The sequence below is a fragment of the Dermacentor variabilis genome, chromosome 4 (genome assembly GCF_050947875.1).
Source record: "Dermacentor variabilis isolate Ectoservices chromosome 4, ASM5094787v1, whole genome shotgun sequence".
Classification (NCBI taxonomy): Eukaryota; Metazoa; Arthropoda; class Arachnida; order Ixodida; family Ixodidae; genus Dermacentor; species Dermacentor variabilis.
The window spans coordinates 136,296,567-136,318,204 of record NC_134571.1 but is presented as its reverse complement, the minus strand read 5'-3'; the positions used below and the strand labels follow the sequence as shown (position 1 = coordinate 136,318,204).

Below are 21,638 nucleotides of genomic sequence, written 5' to 3'. Positions count from 1 at the left end.
TCAGGATACGGTGGCTCCACCGTAAGCATCAGCCGCCGGAGTAGAACCCACTCTCTCTCTACACCCCCTCCCCCTGTTCCGCACGGCAAAAAAAGACTGCGCATTTCCACCCAGCCTTCCCCGCTTGGGCGCTCAATATTGAGCCGTGATCGTCAGCTGACCCTCGCAAGTCGATTGTCAGCCCGTGTCGACACGGAAAAAGTACATTTATACGATCGATCTTGGAAAAAAAAAATTACACTAATTGCGTCCACTGTATCCGATAGTCTGTTGTAGCACAGTCCGTTAAAACCGTTCTTCATTTCATTAATAAAATAGGTAGAACAAACTAAGGGTGAAATATGGTCCGTTATATCTGAGAGTCTGTTGTATGCAGGTCCGTTATAACGAGTGTAGACTTGCATGTTCTCTTTTGAACTCTGATTATCTGTTCCAGACGATATGACTGCAAGTCATTTAGCTTTTCTGAAAATGAATTTTAAAGATTGGTTGCGTGTTCCCGACTCATGCCCCCGCAAATGTACTCTGTGTTTGTGACGTCAGAGAACATGCTGCCACCTTGCCCAGAAACAATGAAACTGGCTCCTTTTTCTATGAGACAACGGCCAACAATCATCGAATTGACAGACGTGGTAACACATGCTTGTTTTTCGTCTTGCTGCAGCACATTCTGTTGAACTCGGGGCAGGTCATCCGCCTTGCGCAACGGTGGGTCAAAAGCAAACGGCAATCCTTCAGCTCTCACGTTGTCGCTGAAATCGCCACTGTCTAGTTCAAAAGAGCTGGAAAAGCTCCCCATGTCATCGGAAGACATCATCAGCTTCACTTTCTTGGCGTTAACACCACATCTACTGTGTGTTCACATTACCGTAGTGTAGGCTCTAACGTCATCGACTCATTGTAGATGTCACACGAAGCAGCTGCCCATTTCAGTTTTGGTTCCTTGTCTATTGCTTATTTAAGATTGTTGACAAGTTTCTAACTAAATTGAGCCACATTGGCGGTGACAGGACTGTCAATGCCATTTGAATATTGCTACATCCTAATGTGGTTCAAAAAACACCGTAGTAGCCCGTTAAAGAAAGGTGGCACAATGAACATATTTTCAAGGTGTCCTCATGCCCATCAGAAGGACAGTCTCCTACAGTGTAGGGGCAACTCAGTGTGCATTGCATCGATACAAAAAGCATATTTTTTAATTTAATCTTTGTGCTCTTCGGTACCTGTCTTACCGTAATGAATTGCTGCTGGAAATTGCATGGCTCACTGAAACAAAGGGACCTTGGGGGGGTCTTCGCCTTTCAATGCTTGCACCCACCCCCCTCTTTTCTGCGTGCAGGGTGAGGAGGTCTGGGGTGTGGACTTCTGTCGGCGGCTGACATGCATCTCCCGAGAGCTGTACGAGCCACGCAAGGCAGCCATGCAGGAGGGCCGCATCAACCGCGAGATAGAGCCCTTTGGTGTGCGGCACAAGCAGTTCTGGGATGCCGCTTTTACGTACAAGGTGAGCACACTGCGAGACAGTACCATGTCTGGACTGACACTACAGTGCAGTCCACTTGTGACGACACCACATGTAATGATATATTGGTTACAACAGTGAGTCGACTTAAGAGTATCAACTTATGCATTAGGGCTATGAGAAAAAAGACCATGTAACGATATGTTATTCACTGCATATCGAATATAACAATCGAAATTTTTTCCCTTTGGCTGGCATTTTTCATGCAGAATAATCGTGAAATTTGGTTGTTAAGTTTTCATTAACCGAGACGGGGCGAAAAGTATGCCTACGCGAGTTCATATCTGCCGCCGTTACCGCACAGCGCGTCCCACCTACGCATCAGTTGCAAAATCCACGGAGAGAATCACAAGTTGGCGCAGTGTGCCGCAAGACGGCGCCAGCTGCTACGTCATGCAAGCTAAAGCCCCTTCATCAGCTCATGCTTTTTTCAGGGTGGTGTAGTATGGAGGGGCTTTACTGTGAGCGTCCATAGAAGAGAGAGGGAGAGAGAGAAATGGGGGGGATGAAAAGTGAACTGCGCCGGCACACCTTTCTACAGTCTCCCCCTCTTTCTCAGCAAGCACGAAAGTGCCCCGCGGTAGCAGAGTTAGGTGAGCCGTCAAAGCACAAATCTGTGTCACTTGAGACGAAACTGCAAATTTTGCAAGACTAAGTAGGAGCTTGCGCACTCTGTGATATCGACGATTCAGAAAACTGGGAGCACCACGATCATGAAGGCTAGAGCCAGTGGCGATACTGATCATTGGAAATGGCAGGCTTTTTGCGCCAGGACAAAACCCCCATGGGTGAATCCAACATGGTAGAAGCAACTGGCATTAGCGAACTCTGAGAGCACGTCGCTACTGACGATGAAATAGGTGGTGCTTCAATGGAGGAGTTTCTTAGTGCAGATAGCGCTGCCTTGCTCTGCAAAGAGATTTCCGATAGGGTGATCACTGTCGCAACAGACGACAGCAGTGACTACAAGATTACAAAGAAGGCACCAAAAAAAACAACAGACGAAGGATGGAGACGCGAGACAACCATGTAGGTGCACTAACACTAACCACGTGGTTGTCTCGTGTCCCCATCCTTCATCTATTGTTTTATTTGGCACCTTCTTTGTAATCATGTATAACCAACTAGCCCACCAGCACGTGCTCAGTGACTACAAAATTGACAATGGGCTGTCTTTGACATCGACCCCGATGTTCATCCAAAGTGCACTGTTGTCGATCGAATCGCTCATTGATTTCATGCACGCTATATCAGAACCGCCAGTGTTTGCACAGCATCTGGAACTTTGATGCACACCACAGTTGTGAACCTGAAACTTCCGCGAAAGCAAGTGCAGATTTCTGACTATTTCAGCGTGCCTAACGCTTGAGATGCTGTCTAGAGGTATAAATAAACATTTTATTTTTCACAGCCTACTTTCTACATCGTTAATTTTTTATCAAAAGTGGCAAATTTGGTTTCAGAGCTACAAAAGTTTGTTCGGCAGCTTCTTTTTTTAACGGCAGTCCAGATATATCGATGATTAGTTATAGCGATCGGATTTTTCGTTCTTCTTGATATCGTTATTAGTGAACTACACTATAGTATGAAGTCGGGTGACTTTTGGTGACACTGAGAAGGTACTAATGTAACAATTAGAGCTGTGCAAATATTAGGAAATTTTGATTACCATTCGTGTCATATATTAAATATTCGATTCAAAACCTGAGTATATCTTATATTTATTTTATTTTGCTTATTCTACACGAGTATTCTACGTGAACCCACTTATAACAATATTCAAGTGACATAACAAGTGGTATTGACAAAGTGACATAACAAGTGGTAGTGACAATTAGTGGTATTGAATAACAATATTCAATACCACTAATTGTTATAACCAGGTTGCATGAAAAAAAAAATCAAAATGAGGGATGGCGTAGCTGTTCCGAGAAAACTATAATAGCGGGTAGGCCAGTTCTCCTCCCCAATACCGTCCTCCATCTGGCTTCTGATTGTGTTGACTCGTATAACAGTTTACTCTGCTTCCTGTGCACTCCGATTGTGTGTTAACAAGCCGCAACTGTCAGTGTTCAAGAATGGCACTGCTATAACAACTGCAGAGAGGGGTCACAGGCAGCAAGTGACATGCGAGATCCGCCAAGGTATTGCTTTGGTTGCCCTAAAAGACGCTTTTTAAAAAATGCAGGAAGGTTGCCGCGGCAGCATCTTGGCTTAATAAATCCAGAAGAAACGCTGGGACGTGATCGCCACAAGCATGTCATCACATACTTCCCACTGGATTGAACGAAAAAACCGCCGGTCCATCTGCCTTGCTTGCTTTACGCGAAGCTTGCCGACGTCCTTCTCCAAGGCATCCAGGTGCTCCACATAGTGAAACAGAAGGTCCCTTGCGAAAACAAGCCCATGAGGGACTGAATCGTCTACAGGACCTCCTGCGCGGACAATGTTGAGATAGCCTGCCCTACCGCATCGGCGTTGTCGTCGTGGCCGTCACTGTCGCTATCCGATGCAAGCACGTTCGCGACGATCGATCGCCTGATCAGTTAGAAGCACTTAGTTTCCGAATCTATAGCAGTGCGCTTTCTTTTCACCGGCAACGTTGTGCGTTGCCTATGATCGGCGGGCGGATCAGCCATCTTCCGTTTCGGCAGCGAGTCAAATGAGGCTAAGAAACAATGTGGCGAAGAACGACTTCAACGCAACGAACAAAGACAAGCACGAGCGACTTAATCTGTTAGCAGAATTGCACAGAATGATGGCCATAGAATAAAGAAGCAACTGGGATGGCCCAGTGGACAATCTGGGGGTAGCGCCGGCAGCATTGTGAGCATTGGCGCGGTCCATTCATGTTTCGGAGGGTGGCACGGCGCAGAGTTACAGGCACAGCCCACTCGTGTTCAGAGGGGTGGAGGGGCGACGGGACAGGTGCGCGCGAGACTGGCGTGCATCTTTCATGGAGAGAAGCGCACGGCGGCAGTTGGAGTGGCAGGCGATCGTGCAGCGGCTCGCATTTCACTTTTTCTTTTTTCTTTTCAATGATTTCACATTCCATTACCTTTCGACACAAACACCCAGCAGCCAGACATCATCGTTATAACCGATAATGTGGCAGGGGGACATTGTAGTAAGCGGGTTATTTTCCCATAGAAAACATACAAAAGTAATGGTGCAGCAGCTTTTCATTGTTATAACCAATAAATTGTTAAAACTGGTAACTTTATAAGTGGGTTCGTCTGTATATGCATATTTTATATTTGAAACAAATTGAATGTATTTCTGGCGAAGTGTTTGTTTCTGTCTAACTTACGAATACGTGTCAAATGTTGTGTTACTCAGCACACTCCTGTTGTGGCTCAGCCACCAGACTAAGACTGGCAGCAAAGTTGGAACTCTCAGTAACAAGGGGCATGGGTGTATGAACAGCAAGGGCACAACTTAGCACAATGAAAGGTAGTGGGGGTAATTTAGCAAAGGAGTCCAACTGCAATAAGGAGTGGAGGACCAATGGTCCGATACACTACAGGTGATGCCCATTCACGTTGCCTCACTAAGGAAATGGTCCAGCTATCCACCATGTTCCCATCAGGCCCCCTTAGTGCAACACATCACGATCCTGTGATTTAATTTTAGCATAGGGTAATGGGCAATCCTTTACCACGATATGTGTCTTAGTGGGACTCGGGACTTGGTGCAGAGTGTGGACGTTGCCTCACTAAGGAAATGGTCCAGCTATCCACCATGTTCCCATCAGGCCCCCTTAGTGCAACACATCACGATCCTGTGATTTAATTTTAGCATAGGGTAATGGGCAATCCTTTACCACGATATGTGTCTTAGTGGGACTCGGGACTTGGTGCAGAGTGTGGGTGATCGGCGATGAATGTTACAACAATGCCAATGAATGTTACCACTCTGCTGAAAGGTGCAGATCTAAACACACAAGTACAGGGCCATTAGGTTGTTTAAAGCAAGTAGCTTTCCTTGCCTCTTTCACCCGTTCTTGTGGCTGCCAGTAGGGAGTTGTTGGTCAGACTGTTACCACCAATACAAATGCTTGTTATTCACTGTAATGGTTTATTAGTCTAACTTTTTACTGTTGGCAGCACATTTGCCATGTTAAAGTGCATTAAAGTAAAAGAAAGAAGCATGTAGATAACTACATCTGCATATCATTATTCAATACAGTATTCTTGATATTTTCATAGCCTTAGTAATAATAATCATTTGGACAAGCATTGTGCAGTCCAAGTACAACCTTAATCTTAAACGGATACAGTCGAACCTGGCTATATCGAACTAGCAAAAAATGCCAATCAGTTCGATATAGAGCATAATTCGATATAAGCCTGCTAAATAATTGGATGTCATAAAAGCACATAGCATTTATAAAATCACTTTTTTGAAGAAACTAGCTTAGTTTCGCATGAAATAGGCCTGCATTTTCTTCTGCTTGGGCAATTTCGCTGCCTGCGACGCACGCACTTCCCCACATTGTCTAAGGAGTCGGAGTAGCTGAGGCTGCAACCTTGTGCATTTGCACAGAATCACCGGACTAGTGCGAGCACACCAATCACTTCGGAGTATGTGGGCAAAGGACCGTCGTTGCTTTCCTCATTGTGTCCACTTTCACTTGTGCTCAGTACGATGTCGGCAATGTAGTCTACGTTTTCGGACTCACCCGTGGTCGCGACACCATCATTTGCTATCACAAACTCATCCACCGTGGATTCGTCAACAGCTTCCGGAAATTCTGACAGCTCGCTCCAAACTTCGGTAACACCGGCAACGGCTGCATCGCATTCATGAGAATTTACAGTCATCACCAAGTGCACGGAAGCTGCCACGGCTGAAGCAATTTTGGATGAACCACTTGCACATGGCCGTGCATACGCATGGGGCACCACGGGCACCGGGTCGCGAGTTTGACCACTTTAGCCCTAATCTCCCCCTTATTCAAAATCGTGCTGAGAGTGCTCCTCGGAATCATTCATGCTGCGGGGACATCCGATCTCTCACCGCATTGGACCCGATTTCTGATTTCATGCTTCATGACGAAAGGCAAATTCTGCCGCTCCATCACGGCAACACTGCGGGAGAAGGCCCACAAGGCGCACAGACAACAAACCGGAAAATCAGCGAGACAACTCGAACTTTCGCCATCTTGCACGACAAGGGCACGAGCGCCTCCGATTGACTGTCTTGGCAAGCGCTGCGGGCGGCCCAGGATCATTTTTTGCAGGGGCCGTTGACGGCTCATTCGAGGTAGCGCGGTCATGGTAGGGAGAGCAGTTGGATGGAGCCGCGCCGCCAGGTTTCCCCGCTACCGCGAGGGAAAGCTAACTTCTGGGGGCACTTTCCCGCCGCTCGACGTTCGATATATAGGGAGTCGCTGCTTTTTTTATTCAATGTAAGCGTAACTTTTGTTATGTGTACTCATTGTAATTATACCGTGTCCAGAAATTGTTCGATATATAGAATAATTCGATGTGAACGGGTTCGATATTGTCGGATTCGACTGTACTAAAGAGAAACACTAAATCAGTTCCCACTAACAAGGTATTCTTTCAGAACTCCATACCATTTGCAAGTTTTGCGGTGAGAGGTTGTTTACTGGATGTGAAAATAAAGGCCAAAGTTCAATTTGTTTTTTTTATTTTGCACCATAAGTTAGGCGCCGGTACATCAGTGTCATCGATTTGGAGGTATCTTTTATATAAGCCATTTTGTCGCCTTTCATCCTATGCTGTCAGGACTGAGAAATCGATATTGTGTAGATCTATCAATTTAAAATGTTATTTGTAAATTCTGGATGTCTGAAGACCTTGAATAGCAAATGTGTAGCATGAATCGAGTGAAATAGTGATTGATGTTAGCAAACTGTTTGCCATTTTAACACTCCACTGACCACTGCATTTAGTAAGCTCTGATAGACTGCTTATATTTCCAAGCATGTATTGTGCTTTCAGGAGTTTGTTTTTTCTACTGCCACTGTTTACAGTTGCTGAGTGACAAGTTTGCACAGAGCATGCCTCACGAGTTGGATGGCCTCATCTTCCAGCCCAAAATGGACGTGAGTGATCCTTGTTGCAGTTCTCCGGGCAAGTTGTGCAACCTGTGCAGGTGTACAAGTGTGGCCTCCTTTTCTATACAACTCTTTATGAATATGAGCTGTCTTAGCAGTTTATAAGATTGAGTCATGGCTGCCCACCCCTGTGGCATTCTGCTGATAGACACATGATTGCACATCTGGTTACCAACAGTGGCAGCCACTTTATAGAGTGTGAGGCAGGAAGTAATTATGCTTGTGCGCAGATTTTTTACTGTTAAGCTGTAAAAGATCTCAACCTCTAGGTGGTCGGAATTCTTCACGGTGGTGTCCTCATTAAAAAAAGAAACCTTCAGCAGTTGAAGTGAAAAGTGCATACATTCTTTGGTATCACGCATTCACTTGAATAAAGAACAAGCACAAAACAAGCATCCAAACCACATAACTGATGATGAGGCGCTCCTGCGAACAATGCAAAGCATGTAGTACTCCCTGCATATGTTTCCCGGTAAAGATTACTGTTGCGCAAGCTGCCATCGCCACAGCAGCTTGCAACATGGGGAGTGACGTCACTAGCCTTTCATATATAGAAGAACCAGCCTAGCAACTGATTTCATTGTTGTTGCAGCACCGTTATGGGTAGGAAACGCATAGTTCAAAACTCTCGAGTAGCAACGTGAATATGAGGAGCGGCAAAGGGAAAAGAAATTTATTTATTTATTTATTTATTTATTTATTTATTTATTTACTCATACATACTGCAGCCTCGGTGAGGCTATTGCAGCAGTGGGCAGTGAAAAAAAAAGGAAAGCAAGAAAACGAGATACAGGCACAAAAAACATGAATAACAAGTATATGTAATTGTTTTCAAAAATTCTTGCGTAGGTAAAGAGCGGATGCTTCGAGGCAGTGAATTCCAGAGCTTAATGGCCAATGGAAAGAAGCTGTGCTTGAACATCTCCGTTTGGCAAAAGAAAAAGATAAGGTTGAGATTATGAGAACTCCTAGTGATAGAAGGTGGACTAAAGTTCAAATAATTATTTAGTGTAACAAGGCGCTCAGAATGAATCAGCGTGTGTAAAAATTTCATGCATTCTAAGCGGCGGCGAGATGAAAGAACTGTAAGACCTGTAGCTGTATAATGGGAAGAAGGGGAAAAATCTTGGCTATAGTTGCGAAAAATGAAGCGCACTGATTTCTTTTGGACTGATTCTAACTTTTAATATCGGATTTCTTATGAGGATTCCATATGATGCAGCCATAATCAAGAATGGGGCGGACAAGTGTTTTATACGTCATCGGTTTGGTACCCTTTGGAGCCTTACACAATGAACGATGGAGGTAACCGAGACGTCTAAAAGCTTTGTTACATATGATGTCAATGTGTTTCGACCATGACATGTCATGGGAGAAATGAAGACCAAGGTATTTAAATTCGGTTACTCTTTTTAATCTTGACCATGGAAATTGTACGTGAAAAGTGATGGAGATGGCCGTCTGGAGAAGGAAATGGGAACAGTTTTAGAGAAATTAATGTTCATTTTCCATTCCTTGCACCACCTACAAAATTTTGCAAAGGAGTCATTAAGTAAATCATGATCCATTGGTGTGTTAATACTATGATAGAGGACGCAATCATCAGCATAAAGATGAATATTAACAGACATGCAATGCGGCAAGTCATTAATATATAATAAGAAAAGAAGCAGGCCTAAAACAGAACCTTGTGGGACGCCGGATGAAACACTGACAGGAGAGGAAATAGAGCCGTTAAAGTGCACAGACTGAGAACGCTGGGTTAGGAAGCTATGTATCCAACCAACCAGAGAAGGGTTATTTAGAATGGAGTTAAGCTTGTAGAGGAGTTTTGGGTGTGGGACGGTGTCGAAAGCTTTGGATAAGTCAACAAAAATGCCAATCTGTCCGCCTAAATCTAATGACTGACAAATATTGTGCGTGAATTCGATTAGTTGGGTAATGGTGCTATATCCACGACGGAAACCATGTTGATAATTGGATAGGATATTGTGGCTTTCAAGAAATTCCGTGATGGGCTTAAAAATTATATGTTCGAGTAACTTGCATGAGTGGGCAGTTGAGCATTACCGGATTTGTATATCGGAATGACCGTAGCAAGCTTCCAGGATTGGGGAACAGTGGAGGTGGATAATGTTTTACGGAAGATAACGGAGAGGTATCTGCTTGTCCAAAGGGAGTAGCGAATGAGGAAAGAATTGGGTATGTCATCTGGGCCGCAGCTCTTTTTAGTATCTAAATGGAGGCTCATGTTCAGAACACCTGAACTAGAGACGACGATGTCTTCAATAGGAGGGTATGAGTCACAGCTAAAAGGTGGAAGTGAAGAGTTATCCTGTGTGAACACGGTATGAAAATAGGTGTTAAAAGCGGAAGCAATCGTGAGTGAATCTGAAACTGCAACGTCCTTAACAACTAAACTTAGTAGTGCTGTTACTTGGCATCATCAATTTCCAGAACATACGAGGGCTTGTTTTTATTAATTTTGGCAAAGTAACAGCATGGTAGAAATCCTTGGCAGATGTTAGTTTCTGGCAAACTTCCTTCTTGGCATCATTGAACTCTGCAATTTTGTCAGGATTACCATTTCTTTTAGACTTGCACAATCGCGAAACACGACGCAATAAATGCAGTAGTCCTCTTGTCATCCACGGGGAATTAATATTTTTCTTTTTTGTTTTCAGGGGAACAAACTGGTTAATACATGTTTCAGCAATATTCTCAAAAAACCCTACAGCAACATCGACATCATTGTTCAAAGATAATTCATGAAACTTCTCAAACAATTCACTAAGTGTTTCGGTAATTGCAGCATCATTGGCGCGGCTAAAATCATGAAAAGTGCAGTACTCAATCTGCGGTTTGGGAACAATACAGCAAACCGAGAACAGTACAGCTTTGTGGTCAGAAATCCCATCAGTAACGCAGCTCTGGAAGCCACTTTCTAAAAGGCTTGAGCCAAGGAAAACTAAATCTAGGGCAGCCGTTTCCTTGGTGTTCTCGTGGACAATCTGCTTAAGACCGAGTGATAGGGAAAGGCGCAATAATTTTCTTGAGAGTGACACGTCGCAGCCGGTAATGGTGAGAGAAGGCCAGTGAATGCCTGGCGCATTAGAATCTCCCATAAGTATTATATTTGATGATTTCAAATCATGTAAAATGTTGCTAAGAAAACCGAACTGACCACCACAAGAGCCAAGAGGCCGGTAGAACACTCCAAATGAATCTTGCACAAAAGCAATTCAATTTCACATGGGGTTTCAAGAACTGAAAACTTCAGGTGCGACTGTATATAGAGGGCGACACCGCCACCTCTACCATTTGGTCTGTCAACTCTTACCAACGTGTATCCACTTAACGCAACTTCGGAGTCGTATATGCCGTCATGTAGCCATGTTTCCATAATGCCTATAATATGGGGGGAATGAGCAGTTACTAGAGTGATGAAGTTGGAAAATTTATTTAGAAGGCTTCTTGCGTTAATATTTAATACACGGAGGTCATTGGTTTTGCGACGAAGGAGTCAAGGCGGAGAGGCAGCTGTGACGCTATTTAGTGCTGTGTTACGATGTATTTTCTCTAATGTATTAGAAGCGCTATTCCAGTTATAGCGAACTTTATCGATAAATATATGGTCAAACCGTATGCGGACCGTGCACCCGTTGTTCCTAAAGCTCTCAGACGCTTCCCAAAGTTTTTTGCGGATATTCCGGACGCATAGTGAAAAATCTTCCGAAATACTGTAATCGGTTTCCTTTAGCTTGTGACCACCTTTTAACACCGAAACTTTCTCCCGATAGTCCAGAAGTTTCATAATCACCGGTCGCGGACGGTCACGTGAAGGCCAAGATGATGGCATCTTTCTATTTGAGGACAGCTCATTTTAAGTTTATCCTCAAACCATTTTGCAATGTCTGAGGACAGGCGTTTATTATCTTCATCAGAGGATTCTGGCAGACCGTGTAAGATTAAATTGTTCGTTCGAGCACGGTTTTCTAATTCAACATTTTTAGTTGAAAGGTTGTGAATTTTGTTTGTTAGACGTGCGAGTTCACTGTTAAGGCTGCCGTTTGGAACGGCAGGCTTATGTGACAAGGACTCCAAAGCAGCCAGACGCGATTCGATAGTTTCAAAACGTGTATTACCAGATTGTTGAAAGTTCTTCATTTCAGCGATGTCCTCAGCTTATTTTTTCTGTCCGTTCAAGGGCTCAGCGAGCATTTCAGACATCGATGGTTGATCGTCAAAACCTTGCGAAAGGCTCGGATTTTTTTGGGAGTGAGGACCAGAATTGCTTTCAACGTCACCACTCTGTAACAATCTACTAATACAAACAGCAAGCTGCGAGTACAAAAAAACATAAGTAAAGCATCTGCGAGAATGGTGTGGGCAAGGGAGCAGCAGTAAGAATTGATCATCAGAGCGAATGCAGCGGGCATTCTGAAAGTAACATACCTGCGTAAGAAATAGGCAGCGGGTAAGCATGATGCTCGTAATGCTGCCACCTTGCCCACTGAAGAAGGAAGGATCCGGCTTGGAATTTATAGGCATGATCGTTGACGTCATGGGACTGGGCTTGATTGTGAATGGACGGTTCAGTGTGCCAGCTATGCCCGGGCTCCAGGCACGTGTGGTGGCGGTCAGATCAAGAGAGTCATCCGGAAGGGAGATGGGACAGTTCGTACAGCTGCCAGCGGAATCACCCAGGGATCTTGACGATGGCGGCGAGTGCACGGCATACTACCAGTGGCAGCATGCTGCCACTGGTTGATTGCAGTGGAATTTTAGCACAGGGAAATTCTGCACGTCCACATTCTTCTGTGGATGAATAATGCACTGGAGGAGGAATTGAGCAATGAAGCATTGCATACCACCCTCAACAGTTGTAGTGGTGGTTTTGAACAGCTTCACTGGACAAGCACTTTTGCAGGGCCAGGATGGCGAGTCAACGTTTTGTCTTCATCATCAGACTATATTATGTCCGCTGCAGGGGCCATGTTCATGACTTGTCACTTTTGAGGATACTTGGATAACATTCTAGAACTGACAGACAAGGACGAAAGGGAGACACAGACACCACTATGTCCCCCTTTTGTGCTTGTCTGCTGGCACTAGAATGTTATCCAAGTCCACATATCATCACGCCCAACAAACACACAGCAGTGCTAAATTCGAGGATATGGTCAGTTTTGCAAGATTTCGCACGACTTGGCACTGGACGTTTCCGACAGTATTCCTCATGCAGTGCCAAGCGTGCAGTCTCAACATGGTGGCGAGAATGTCGTTGCCTGTGAATGCTGACATGTCTAGTGCCGGGTCCCATGAAACATTGCATAGTGACAGCCTCAAAAGCGATCGACAACCAAGAATACCGCTCAGGGACGAAGCTCAGCAATCTCGTCAATTGCACCAGCCGATACCGTAATGCTCTGTGTTTCTGACTCATTCCTTGGCGGCCATATTGTGTCATGTGCACCGCTAGAACATCGCGAGTACATGCAGCTTGCTCTCATGATAATCAAAATTGGCCCATTTACAAGAGCTCAGACAGCCTCTTTTGGCTTGGGCCTCCGATAAGTGGGGCTCAGTGCAGTACGACCGTGTGCGAGCATGAGGCACTGCATATGGCTTAGCGTCCAGAAAGGATCAACACAAGTGTCACGGTTCCCAGTGCGCGAGACATGAATATAGGCAACGGCATGCACGACACATTTACATTATTAACTCGCAATGTACAAGTGCGTCCGGAAAGGATCAACACTAGTGTCATGGTTCCTGGTGCACAAGACATGAAATAGGCAACTGCATACAAGACACACTTGCAATATTAACACACAATATACAAGCCCACATCAAATTCATGTAACCGCACATGTGGTCACACTGAGTTGGTGGGAGTTTGGTCTCTACACTTTCCCACTAACATCTGTCACGAGTCCCTAAACAATCCAGTTCGCATTTCCTGCTAAATGTCCTAATAAATCGAGCACAATGTGATGCTTACAAATCTGCTTCGGTATTGTCATTTCTTGTGGCCCGATGGACTGCTGGCATCTCTGTTGAGGGGCTGTCTCCGTAGTGTAGAACGAGCTTGTTAATTATTGCCATCGGTGAAGGTGAGGTCGTCCACATAGCATAGGACAGCCATTGTCCTCAAACCAAGCCTTTGCCGGAGACCACTGGGCACTGCCATGGGGCATGGAGGATCAAGCCAGACTGGGGCAGTGCCATAGGTCATTGCTCCAAATCCTAGGCTGGCTGGACCACCACTGCGAGTGGAAAGGGGAGAGGCATTGGAAAGATAGACTAGTTATATGCCTGTGCAAGGGCGCCGGGGCACACTTTAATCCCCACACATAACAAACATGAGCAAAATGAAGCAAATATAAAATCTTTCTTGCCAATGTGCCGACACACTCTGCGCATATACTTCCGCCTTGTTATCATCCGGCCCAGTGTAACACGGCTACACACTGGACTGCGTTACCAATAAAACATAGCGCCACCGCTGCGTCACCCGAGGTATGCGTCACCGACGGTGGCTACAAAAACAGGCTGCCCAGCTGAAAAGAGTTAAGGTCACAGCTTTGCGAGTGGCACGACGTCTGGATCTACACTTTCCAACGCGCCACACGCAAAGCCGTGACTGTAACAGCACCCCGTCGCAGCAGCCTGGTGACGATGTCTGGTGCTACTACCATCAACGCATCGGGGACAGAGCATGACAATGTCGACCACCCTGCTCCGCTGGACATAAGGGAAATGCTAACGGCAGCTCGTAGACACAGCTGCGAGCTGCCAACCTGGAGGCCGTCACATCTTCGTCACTGACCAAATTACAAAGCAGCAGTTCCTTGTCGACAGCGGTTCCAACATTTGCTGCTACCCATGAGCCCATCTTCAAGGTACCTGTCCCCCTACGTCTTTCGAGCTTAGCGTGGCAAACCGGTCCACAATCAAGACTTACGGCTCGCTCCGCCTGCACGTCCAGCTTAACAACCTACGCCGTGACCTTCATTGGAATTTCGTCATCGAGCCAGTCATCGGCTCAGACTTTTTGGCGTACAACAACCTCCTTCCGGACTGCCACCACGTCTCTCTCATCGACGCGACAGCGGGATATTCTTTGCCAGGACAGCGAAGGACTACCCACCAGCCAAGCATCAAAGTACTCGGTGTTGAAAATCATTCACCCTACAATGCCATCCTCGCCAAATTTCCCGGTTTGACACGCCCTAGCGGGTTGCCACATGATGTGCAGCACACCACTGTGCACTACATCCGGACCATCCCAGGCCCCCCGGTTTTCTGCTGTGCCCGTCACCTTGCCCCGGACATCATGCGCATAACCAAAGCTGAGTTCGAAGCCATGCTCCGTGAGTGAATCGCCTGCCACTCCGACGGCCCATGGGCCTCCCCACTTCACCTTGTCCCGAAGAAGACCGAAGGCTGGCGGCTGTGTGGGGACTACCGTGCCCTCAACGCCCACACCATTCCGGACAGGTACCCTGTTCACCTCGTACAGGACTTCGCCCATCGCATTTATGGCTGCCACGTTTTTTCAGTTCTAGGCTTGGTGAAGGCCTACACACAGATACCCGTCAATCCGAACGACGTCCTGAAAACTGCAATCATTGCCCCTTTCGGCTTGTTCGAGTTTCCCTTCATGAGCTTTGGCCTGAGGACTGCTGGACAAACCTTTCAACGCTTCATTGACGAAGTCGTCCGCGGCCTCGACTTCTGTTTTGTCTATTTTGATGACATATTGGTCTTTTCCCGCAACGCCGACGAACACCACAGGCACCTTCGTCTACTCTTCCAACGCCTCGATAACCACATCCTACTTGTCAATGTCCCAAAGAGCACACTCGGCGCTTCAGTCGTCAAATTTCTCGGCCATGAAGTTTCATCAGAAGGAACTCGACCTTTGCCTCAACGCATCTCAGACCTGCAAAATTACCCTCAACCCATCACCGCTAAAGACCTTTGCCGTTTCCTCGGCATGCTGAACTTTTACAGGCGTTTCTTGCCACACGCAGCCGACTACCAGGCTCCCCTCCATGATGCCTTCGCTGATCTACGAGGAAACCAACCAGTCACGTAGACACTCGCTTTAACACAACTTTTCAAAAAATGTAAAGCTCCTCTCTGCACCGCCGCACTTCTCTCCCATCCCGTGCCAGACACTCCCTTGGGGCTCTTCACGGACGCCTCTAGCTTCGCTGTCTTTGCCGCCCTTATGCAATGCGTAGACAACACCTGGCATCCCTTGGCGTTCTTCTCCAAGAAACTCTCAGCTCGGAAAATGGCCCCTTCCGGCCAGTCCGACCGACGATACCACAACCCCCGCCCCGTCAAGTTCGCCAGCTTACTACAGAGAACGTCTGGTGACATACGAAGCAGTTCAACACTTCCACCTCATTCTTGAAGCACAGCACTGCACTATTTACACCGACCATAAACCTCTGACCTAGGCCTTCTCTCAACGCCGCGACAGACTTCCACCGGTCCCGCAGAACCAGCTCTCGTTCATTGCCCAGTTTACCTCCGACATCCAACATATCAGCAGGAAGAACAACGTGGTCGCCGACGCACTTTCGCGTGTGGCAGCTGTCAGCTCCTCACGGATAACAGCTGACGTCCTCGCCGAGGCTCAGACTACGAACGTCGAACTGCAGGAACTTCTCAAGGGCGGGTCATCACTACAACTGCAACAAGTCTCCATACCTGGATCGACGACTATCTACTGCTACATGTCAACAGCACGAAGCAGGCCTTACGTGCCCCTTTCCCATCGCCGTGGCCTCTTCACCCAGCTACATAATCTCAGCCATCCCAGCATACGTGCCTCTACACGCCTCGTGGCCGGCCGCTATGTCTGGCCCTCCTTGCAGCGAGATTTCCGCACCTGGGCGCACTCCTGCATTCAATGCCAGTGCGCTAAAGTCGCCAGGCATGTCACTTCACTGCTCGGAGCATTCCTCCAGCCCTCTGGTCGGTTTCGTCACGTCTGGGTCACCGATGTGGAATGTCGCGTCTGCCGAAGGGCGAATTCCAACATAAAAATGTAACAACTGTTTGTTCGGTTAGCGATGGCGACGGACGAGCATACCAACCATGGAGGAAGGAAACTGAGGAGAGGCCCTACCCCCTCCGCGCGCTAGAAAAAAAGTGTGGAGGAAGTGACGTAGTAGGTTCGCCTCTTTTTTGCTGATTTTTTATTTCTTTGCCGTAGCGGCCACGCCTTTCGGGCCACAATGGCAGCTCTGTTTTGGTTCTGTGCGCTCACACATGTTGCTTCGTAGGTTTTGTACCGTGGCAAAGGCGCCGTGCGGGAAGGTTTGCTTTGGTCTCCGTGTTTTGTTTCGCTGCGTTATCTGGACCATGCTCTCCCGGATGTTGCTGTGGCCAGGTGAGACAGGAGGAACTAAAGTTCGTGAAATGAATGCACATGCAACGCTGTACGCAATGTACCGCGCCACGGCAATGGCAACGGACGAAGGAATATCCGCGGGAAATTTTGCCCTCTTTGGCGGAATCATGCGAACGTGCTAATGATTGCTTAGTATTGCTGCGGAGCGCGCGGGTCCGAGCGGCACAGTTGCGCGCAGTGCAGCGTGGTTTCACGAGAAATGTAAGCAAGAGAGGAAAGCTGGCCCGATAGGCGGAGCAACGCCATGAGCAATGCCAGCTTCCGGCTTCACTTTAGCTTCACAAAGAGTGACGTCAGGGCCTCTCCTGAGTTTCCTTCCTCCATGATACCAACGCTACGCTCATCTCGGTAGTGGAAGGAAAAAAGCAACGCCTCTCAGCCGGGCAGCCTGTTTTTGTAGCCATCATCGGTGACGCATACCTCGGGTGACGCAGCGCTGGTGCGATGTTTTATCGGTAACGCAGTCCAGCGTGTAGCCGGGTTATGCTGGGCCGGATAATAACAAGGCGGAGGCTGCACAGAGTCTGTCGCCACACCAATATTTTATTGCGTAATGGATAAACACTTATGACGAATTCACTTTAACCTCAATCAAATGTGGTGGGAAAAAATTCGCGAAAAAACGTCCGTGCCGAGAAAACTAAGTGCTCAATTCATAAAAAGATGTCACAGTTTCATCTGCAGGGCGATGCATTGATAGAGATAGCAAACTATTTTGCTTTTTGACAAAGTAAGACTCATAGTCTTATGGGCAGTGTAAATTGCAGGAAGTGTCTGCTTGCTAACTAATGTGTGGTATAACATGCCTAAACACACATAAAAACAGTTCACTCAATGACTGCAAGGATTGATGCACTATGTACGGAGCACGATGACTGCGAGCTGGCTTGATGAGGGGCGTCAGAAGCGGGAAGCGCGTGTGCTTGTTCCAAAATGAGCATTCCATGCACAACTATGCCACGTCTCGAAAACTTAGCAGGTCATGTGACATCTAACACTGGGTGCACTGGGTGTGATGCACTGAAGCCACTTTTCTTAACTCACTCCATCCACTTGTAATCTCCTAGTGCATGGGCCATGTACACCGTATCTTTTCGCCTGACCCCCCCTTACAACAGCCCGGAAAGAAAGAAAAATAATCTTGGGGTGTAAACCTGCATACAACAACACTCACATCTTCATGGATGCACGACTCATCCACGTCGTATCTTCAGTGAACGCTCTTTTCAAACCCTCTTTGGCTACGCTGATGATCTTCAGCTTCTGCTGTGGTGATGAGCAGTAGTTGAGCACAGTTTATCGTGAACTGTATTCAAGTTCGCTGGCACCGTGTGCGCTATTTACTAACAGCTAAACCCAAAATAACGACCCGTAAAGAGGAGGAGAATGGGCAACGATGAAGGAGGGGAGAAAGGGGCTTCAACATATAGGGGTGTGGAGAGGGTGGGTTTCCCTGGGAGATAATGAAACTTTGAATGGCAGAGAACCTTGCCTTAAGGTGTGGCTTAATGGCAGCACGAGGAGCGCTGCCGGGAAGCCACATATCATGGTGAAGTTCATATTTAACTCACACTCCGACTTTACTGTTCAATTTTTTTTTTTTCGTTTTTGGTGCTGGTTATACATGCAGAAATATGGCATGTGCACGGCAGCACGCATTCACGTCACCTCCAACATTTACCACTCAGAAAGATGGTGTACACCTGTGCGCAAAAGTATACGGACCACAGACGCGTAATTAACATGCATAAACGGAAATTGACGAGTGCACTCAAAAATTCGGAATGCCAAGTTTGGACTGCAGTCTTTAATGTCAGGTTGCATTCACAGACAAAGGAGAAAATGAGTTTTATTGGGCAATCCCTGGTCCGTATACTTTTGCTTACGGGTGTACATTAATGTATATCAGCTGGCTGTTGGCTTCACACAGTACCGCAGAAGTTCATGGGACCCCAACACATTGCGCGAGTGAAGTCAAAATTGTTGGCCAAGCAGGTCGTGCATGTTGACAGTTGACGCTGGCAGTCCAAGTTCACAGGTGATGTCTATGGGCTTTCTCTTTGGGTCATGTTCGATGTCTGCGAGTATGTTCAGCTTTTTCTTGAGGGACCAAGACTTGCGCTCGAGTATGTTCAGCTTTTTCTTGAGGGACCAAGACTTGCGCTTCCTCGACACCATCATAGTGGCTGTTGAACAGACCAGTATAAGTGGTGCAGGTGCAATGTGAATGGGTGAGCTGTCTTTGTGCCCGGGCCATTCCTGGCTGTGCAAACGGTGCACGAGCACAGCACTTAGCTTTTTCAGCCAATGTGGCAACTGTGACCTGCTTTCAATTCTGCAAAAGATGCATCATTGGACGGGTTTCACTCAAAGAGGCTGCAAAGAATGGCGAAGTATTCCGCTTATCACCTACTAAAGGCGTGCAGTATGCTTACAATGGCACTATGCCACACGTGCTGTGAAACAGATAAATGAAGATGCTTATCGTGTTTGGGTTGGTGTTGATAGCTTTAAATGCGGCATGGAGGAGATTTTTATTTACATTTTCTGGTACTGGAATAGGAAACTGAGTGCGCACCAGTGTTTTGATGTTGCACAAGCACCCAAGTACTATGGGTTAGCTGCTGCAGTGAGCCATTACTGTTTGCAGTCGCGCACACTTTATGCCCCCTCTTGTTTACATAGGATCTAGAGGTCGGAAAACATATCATATGATAGCGGTCTGGCGATGTACTGAACATTGGTGCCAAAAAATTGTGTTTTCAGGGAACATGTAAGCTGGTAAAAAAGAAGCCTAACTGTATTGTGTCATCATCTGTGTTCTCGATCGAGAACCTTGGCGTGGAGAAACCTTACCAATGAAAGGGGGTTGTATCAATGAGGTTCTACTGTATTGGATATAACAAAGGTATTTTTGTGCTCGATGCAACTTAGTTGTAACAAGGTTTGAGTGCGCTGCTTGAAAATTGGTGGTGTGTTGAGACCTGTGCCTGATGTTTACATGTTTCTCTGCAGCTCTGTTGCTTTTATGACTGGTATATGTGCTATCCTTGGGAGGCAGTCTCAGTGAATCCATACTGGCTTTATTGTTGTGCTTGTGGTGCATGTGATGTAAAGTAAGCTGTCATAATAAACTCGGTTCCCTGCAGCCATACGTCTGTGGCCGTGCCAATGACGTGCTCAAGTGGAAGCCACCACATCTCAACACGATCGACTTTAGGCTGAAGATTGCTAAAGAAACTGGCCCAGGGTAAGTTATAGGGGGAGGAGAGGGTGGGGGGGAGGTTGCTTGCGTGCATGTGAAAATTGTGCATTGGTAATGAAAGCGCAGTATTGCGCTGTGGTTTCTTTTTCACACCATTGCATCTTCATTTGCATTGGCTCAGAGTGCACTGTGAGGTATCGTCCTTCGTGTAGTGAAGAGGAAGTGCTTCAAGTCATTGGCTGCTATACCAGAGCTCCTGTTTAGTCGAAATCGCCTGGGTTTTCTTAGGGCTCTGTTGCTTACAGAAATCGCCCAGCAACTCCACCAAATGTAACGCAATTAATATAAGCAACATAGCACCAAGTAATGCAGGCGGCTTTTGCTAAAGAGGAGCATTGCAACATCATCGCCATCATCACACTTTGTAATCATCGCTGTGAATCTCTGGCAGCTTGGCTAGTGAGCCAGGAGTGTGAAAATGTGCTCGTTCACGAATGGGCTGGACTGCTGCAGTCACCACTCCGCTCGCTCCTTGTTCTTCAAAGTTAATGTTAGGATGACAGCTCGCCAAGTAGGTTGTCGTCACATCGTCCTGCATCTTCTTTGTTAGACTTGCAAATCCACATAGGCAGAAGGAATCTGATGGTCACTTGCTCTCAAACAGAGGGCAGCTGATGGTCACTTGCTCTCAAACAGAGGGCAGTGATTGTCGCATCACGTGTTACAAAGTCACGTGGCCAAAGATTCTTTTACTGTTCTTTTATTGAAGTTGGATCCCACATATGGCTGCAAAGCGGTTTGGTGGGCCGCATAAACTCTCCATTACTAGTTTAACTCTTTCCATACCATAGGAAAAATTGTGTTTTTTGTATGTTACGCCAGATTTCTTTTTCTGGAGGAATTACTGTACTCTATACTTTGTGTAATACATAAACAAAAAGCTGAATGAATGCACTTTTTATGCATAAAAGTTTTATTTAGGAGATATGTAAAAAAAAAGATATAAATTGCCAGAATCGAGATTTTTGAATAAAATTGAACAAAATTCGTAAGGACACACTTGTATCTACTAAAAAGGAAATGTTACAAATATTCTGAAATATACAAAATAAAGTGCGTCTAATAGGCACTAGTTCAAAAAAAAATCTGTATGTTCCATAGACTAGGTCTCCCACTACAAAAATTCACATGCAAGCACTACAGTTGGGCATGCCATGCGGCAAAGCAGTTCCTCGATGTAAAGCATATTGGAATGTTGCATGTCTTGCAGTAAACTCTTGTTTTCTGCTGGGTTTTCCTGTCTTGGTAGCACTTCCTATAGTGTCTATAGGTCCCATCTTGGCAGGCTGGTGCTCAATTGATTGAGGTGGTGGGTGTGCGCAAACTGGTAATA

The 21,638-nt window shown here is 46.4% G+C and overlaps 1 protein-coding gene across 2 annotated transcripts in view; it reads left to right on the top strand.

The window, feature by feature from the left end:
• Nucleotides 1-21,638, top strand: part of mRNA-cap (RNA guanylyltransferase and 5'-phosphatase mRNA capping enzyme) — a 124,543-nt gene that overhangs the window by 71,530 nt on the left and 31,375 nt on the right. For both annotated transcript variants that reach the window (XM_075690398.1, XM_075690399.1), the window contains exons 14-16: nt 1,340-1,504; nt 7,524-7,595; nt 20,190-20,290. In XM_075690398.1, the coding sequence (XP_075546513.1) occupies nt 1,340-1,504; nt 7,524-7,595; nt 20,190-20,290 (338 nt within the window). The remainder of the gene's footprint in view (nt 1-1,339; nt 1,505-7,523; nt 7,596-20,189; nt 20,291-21,638) is intronic.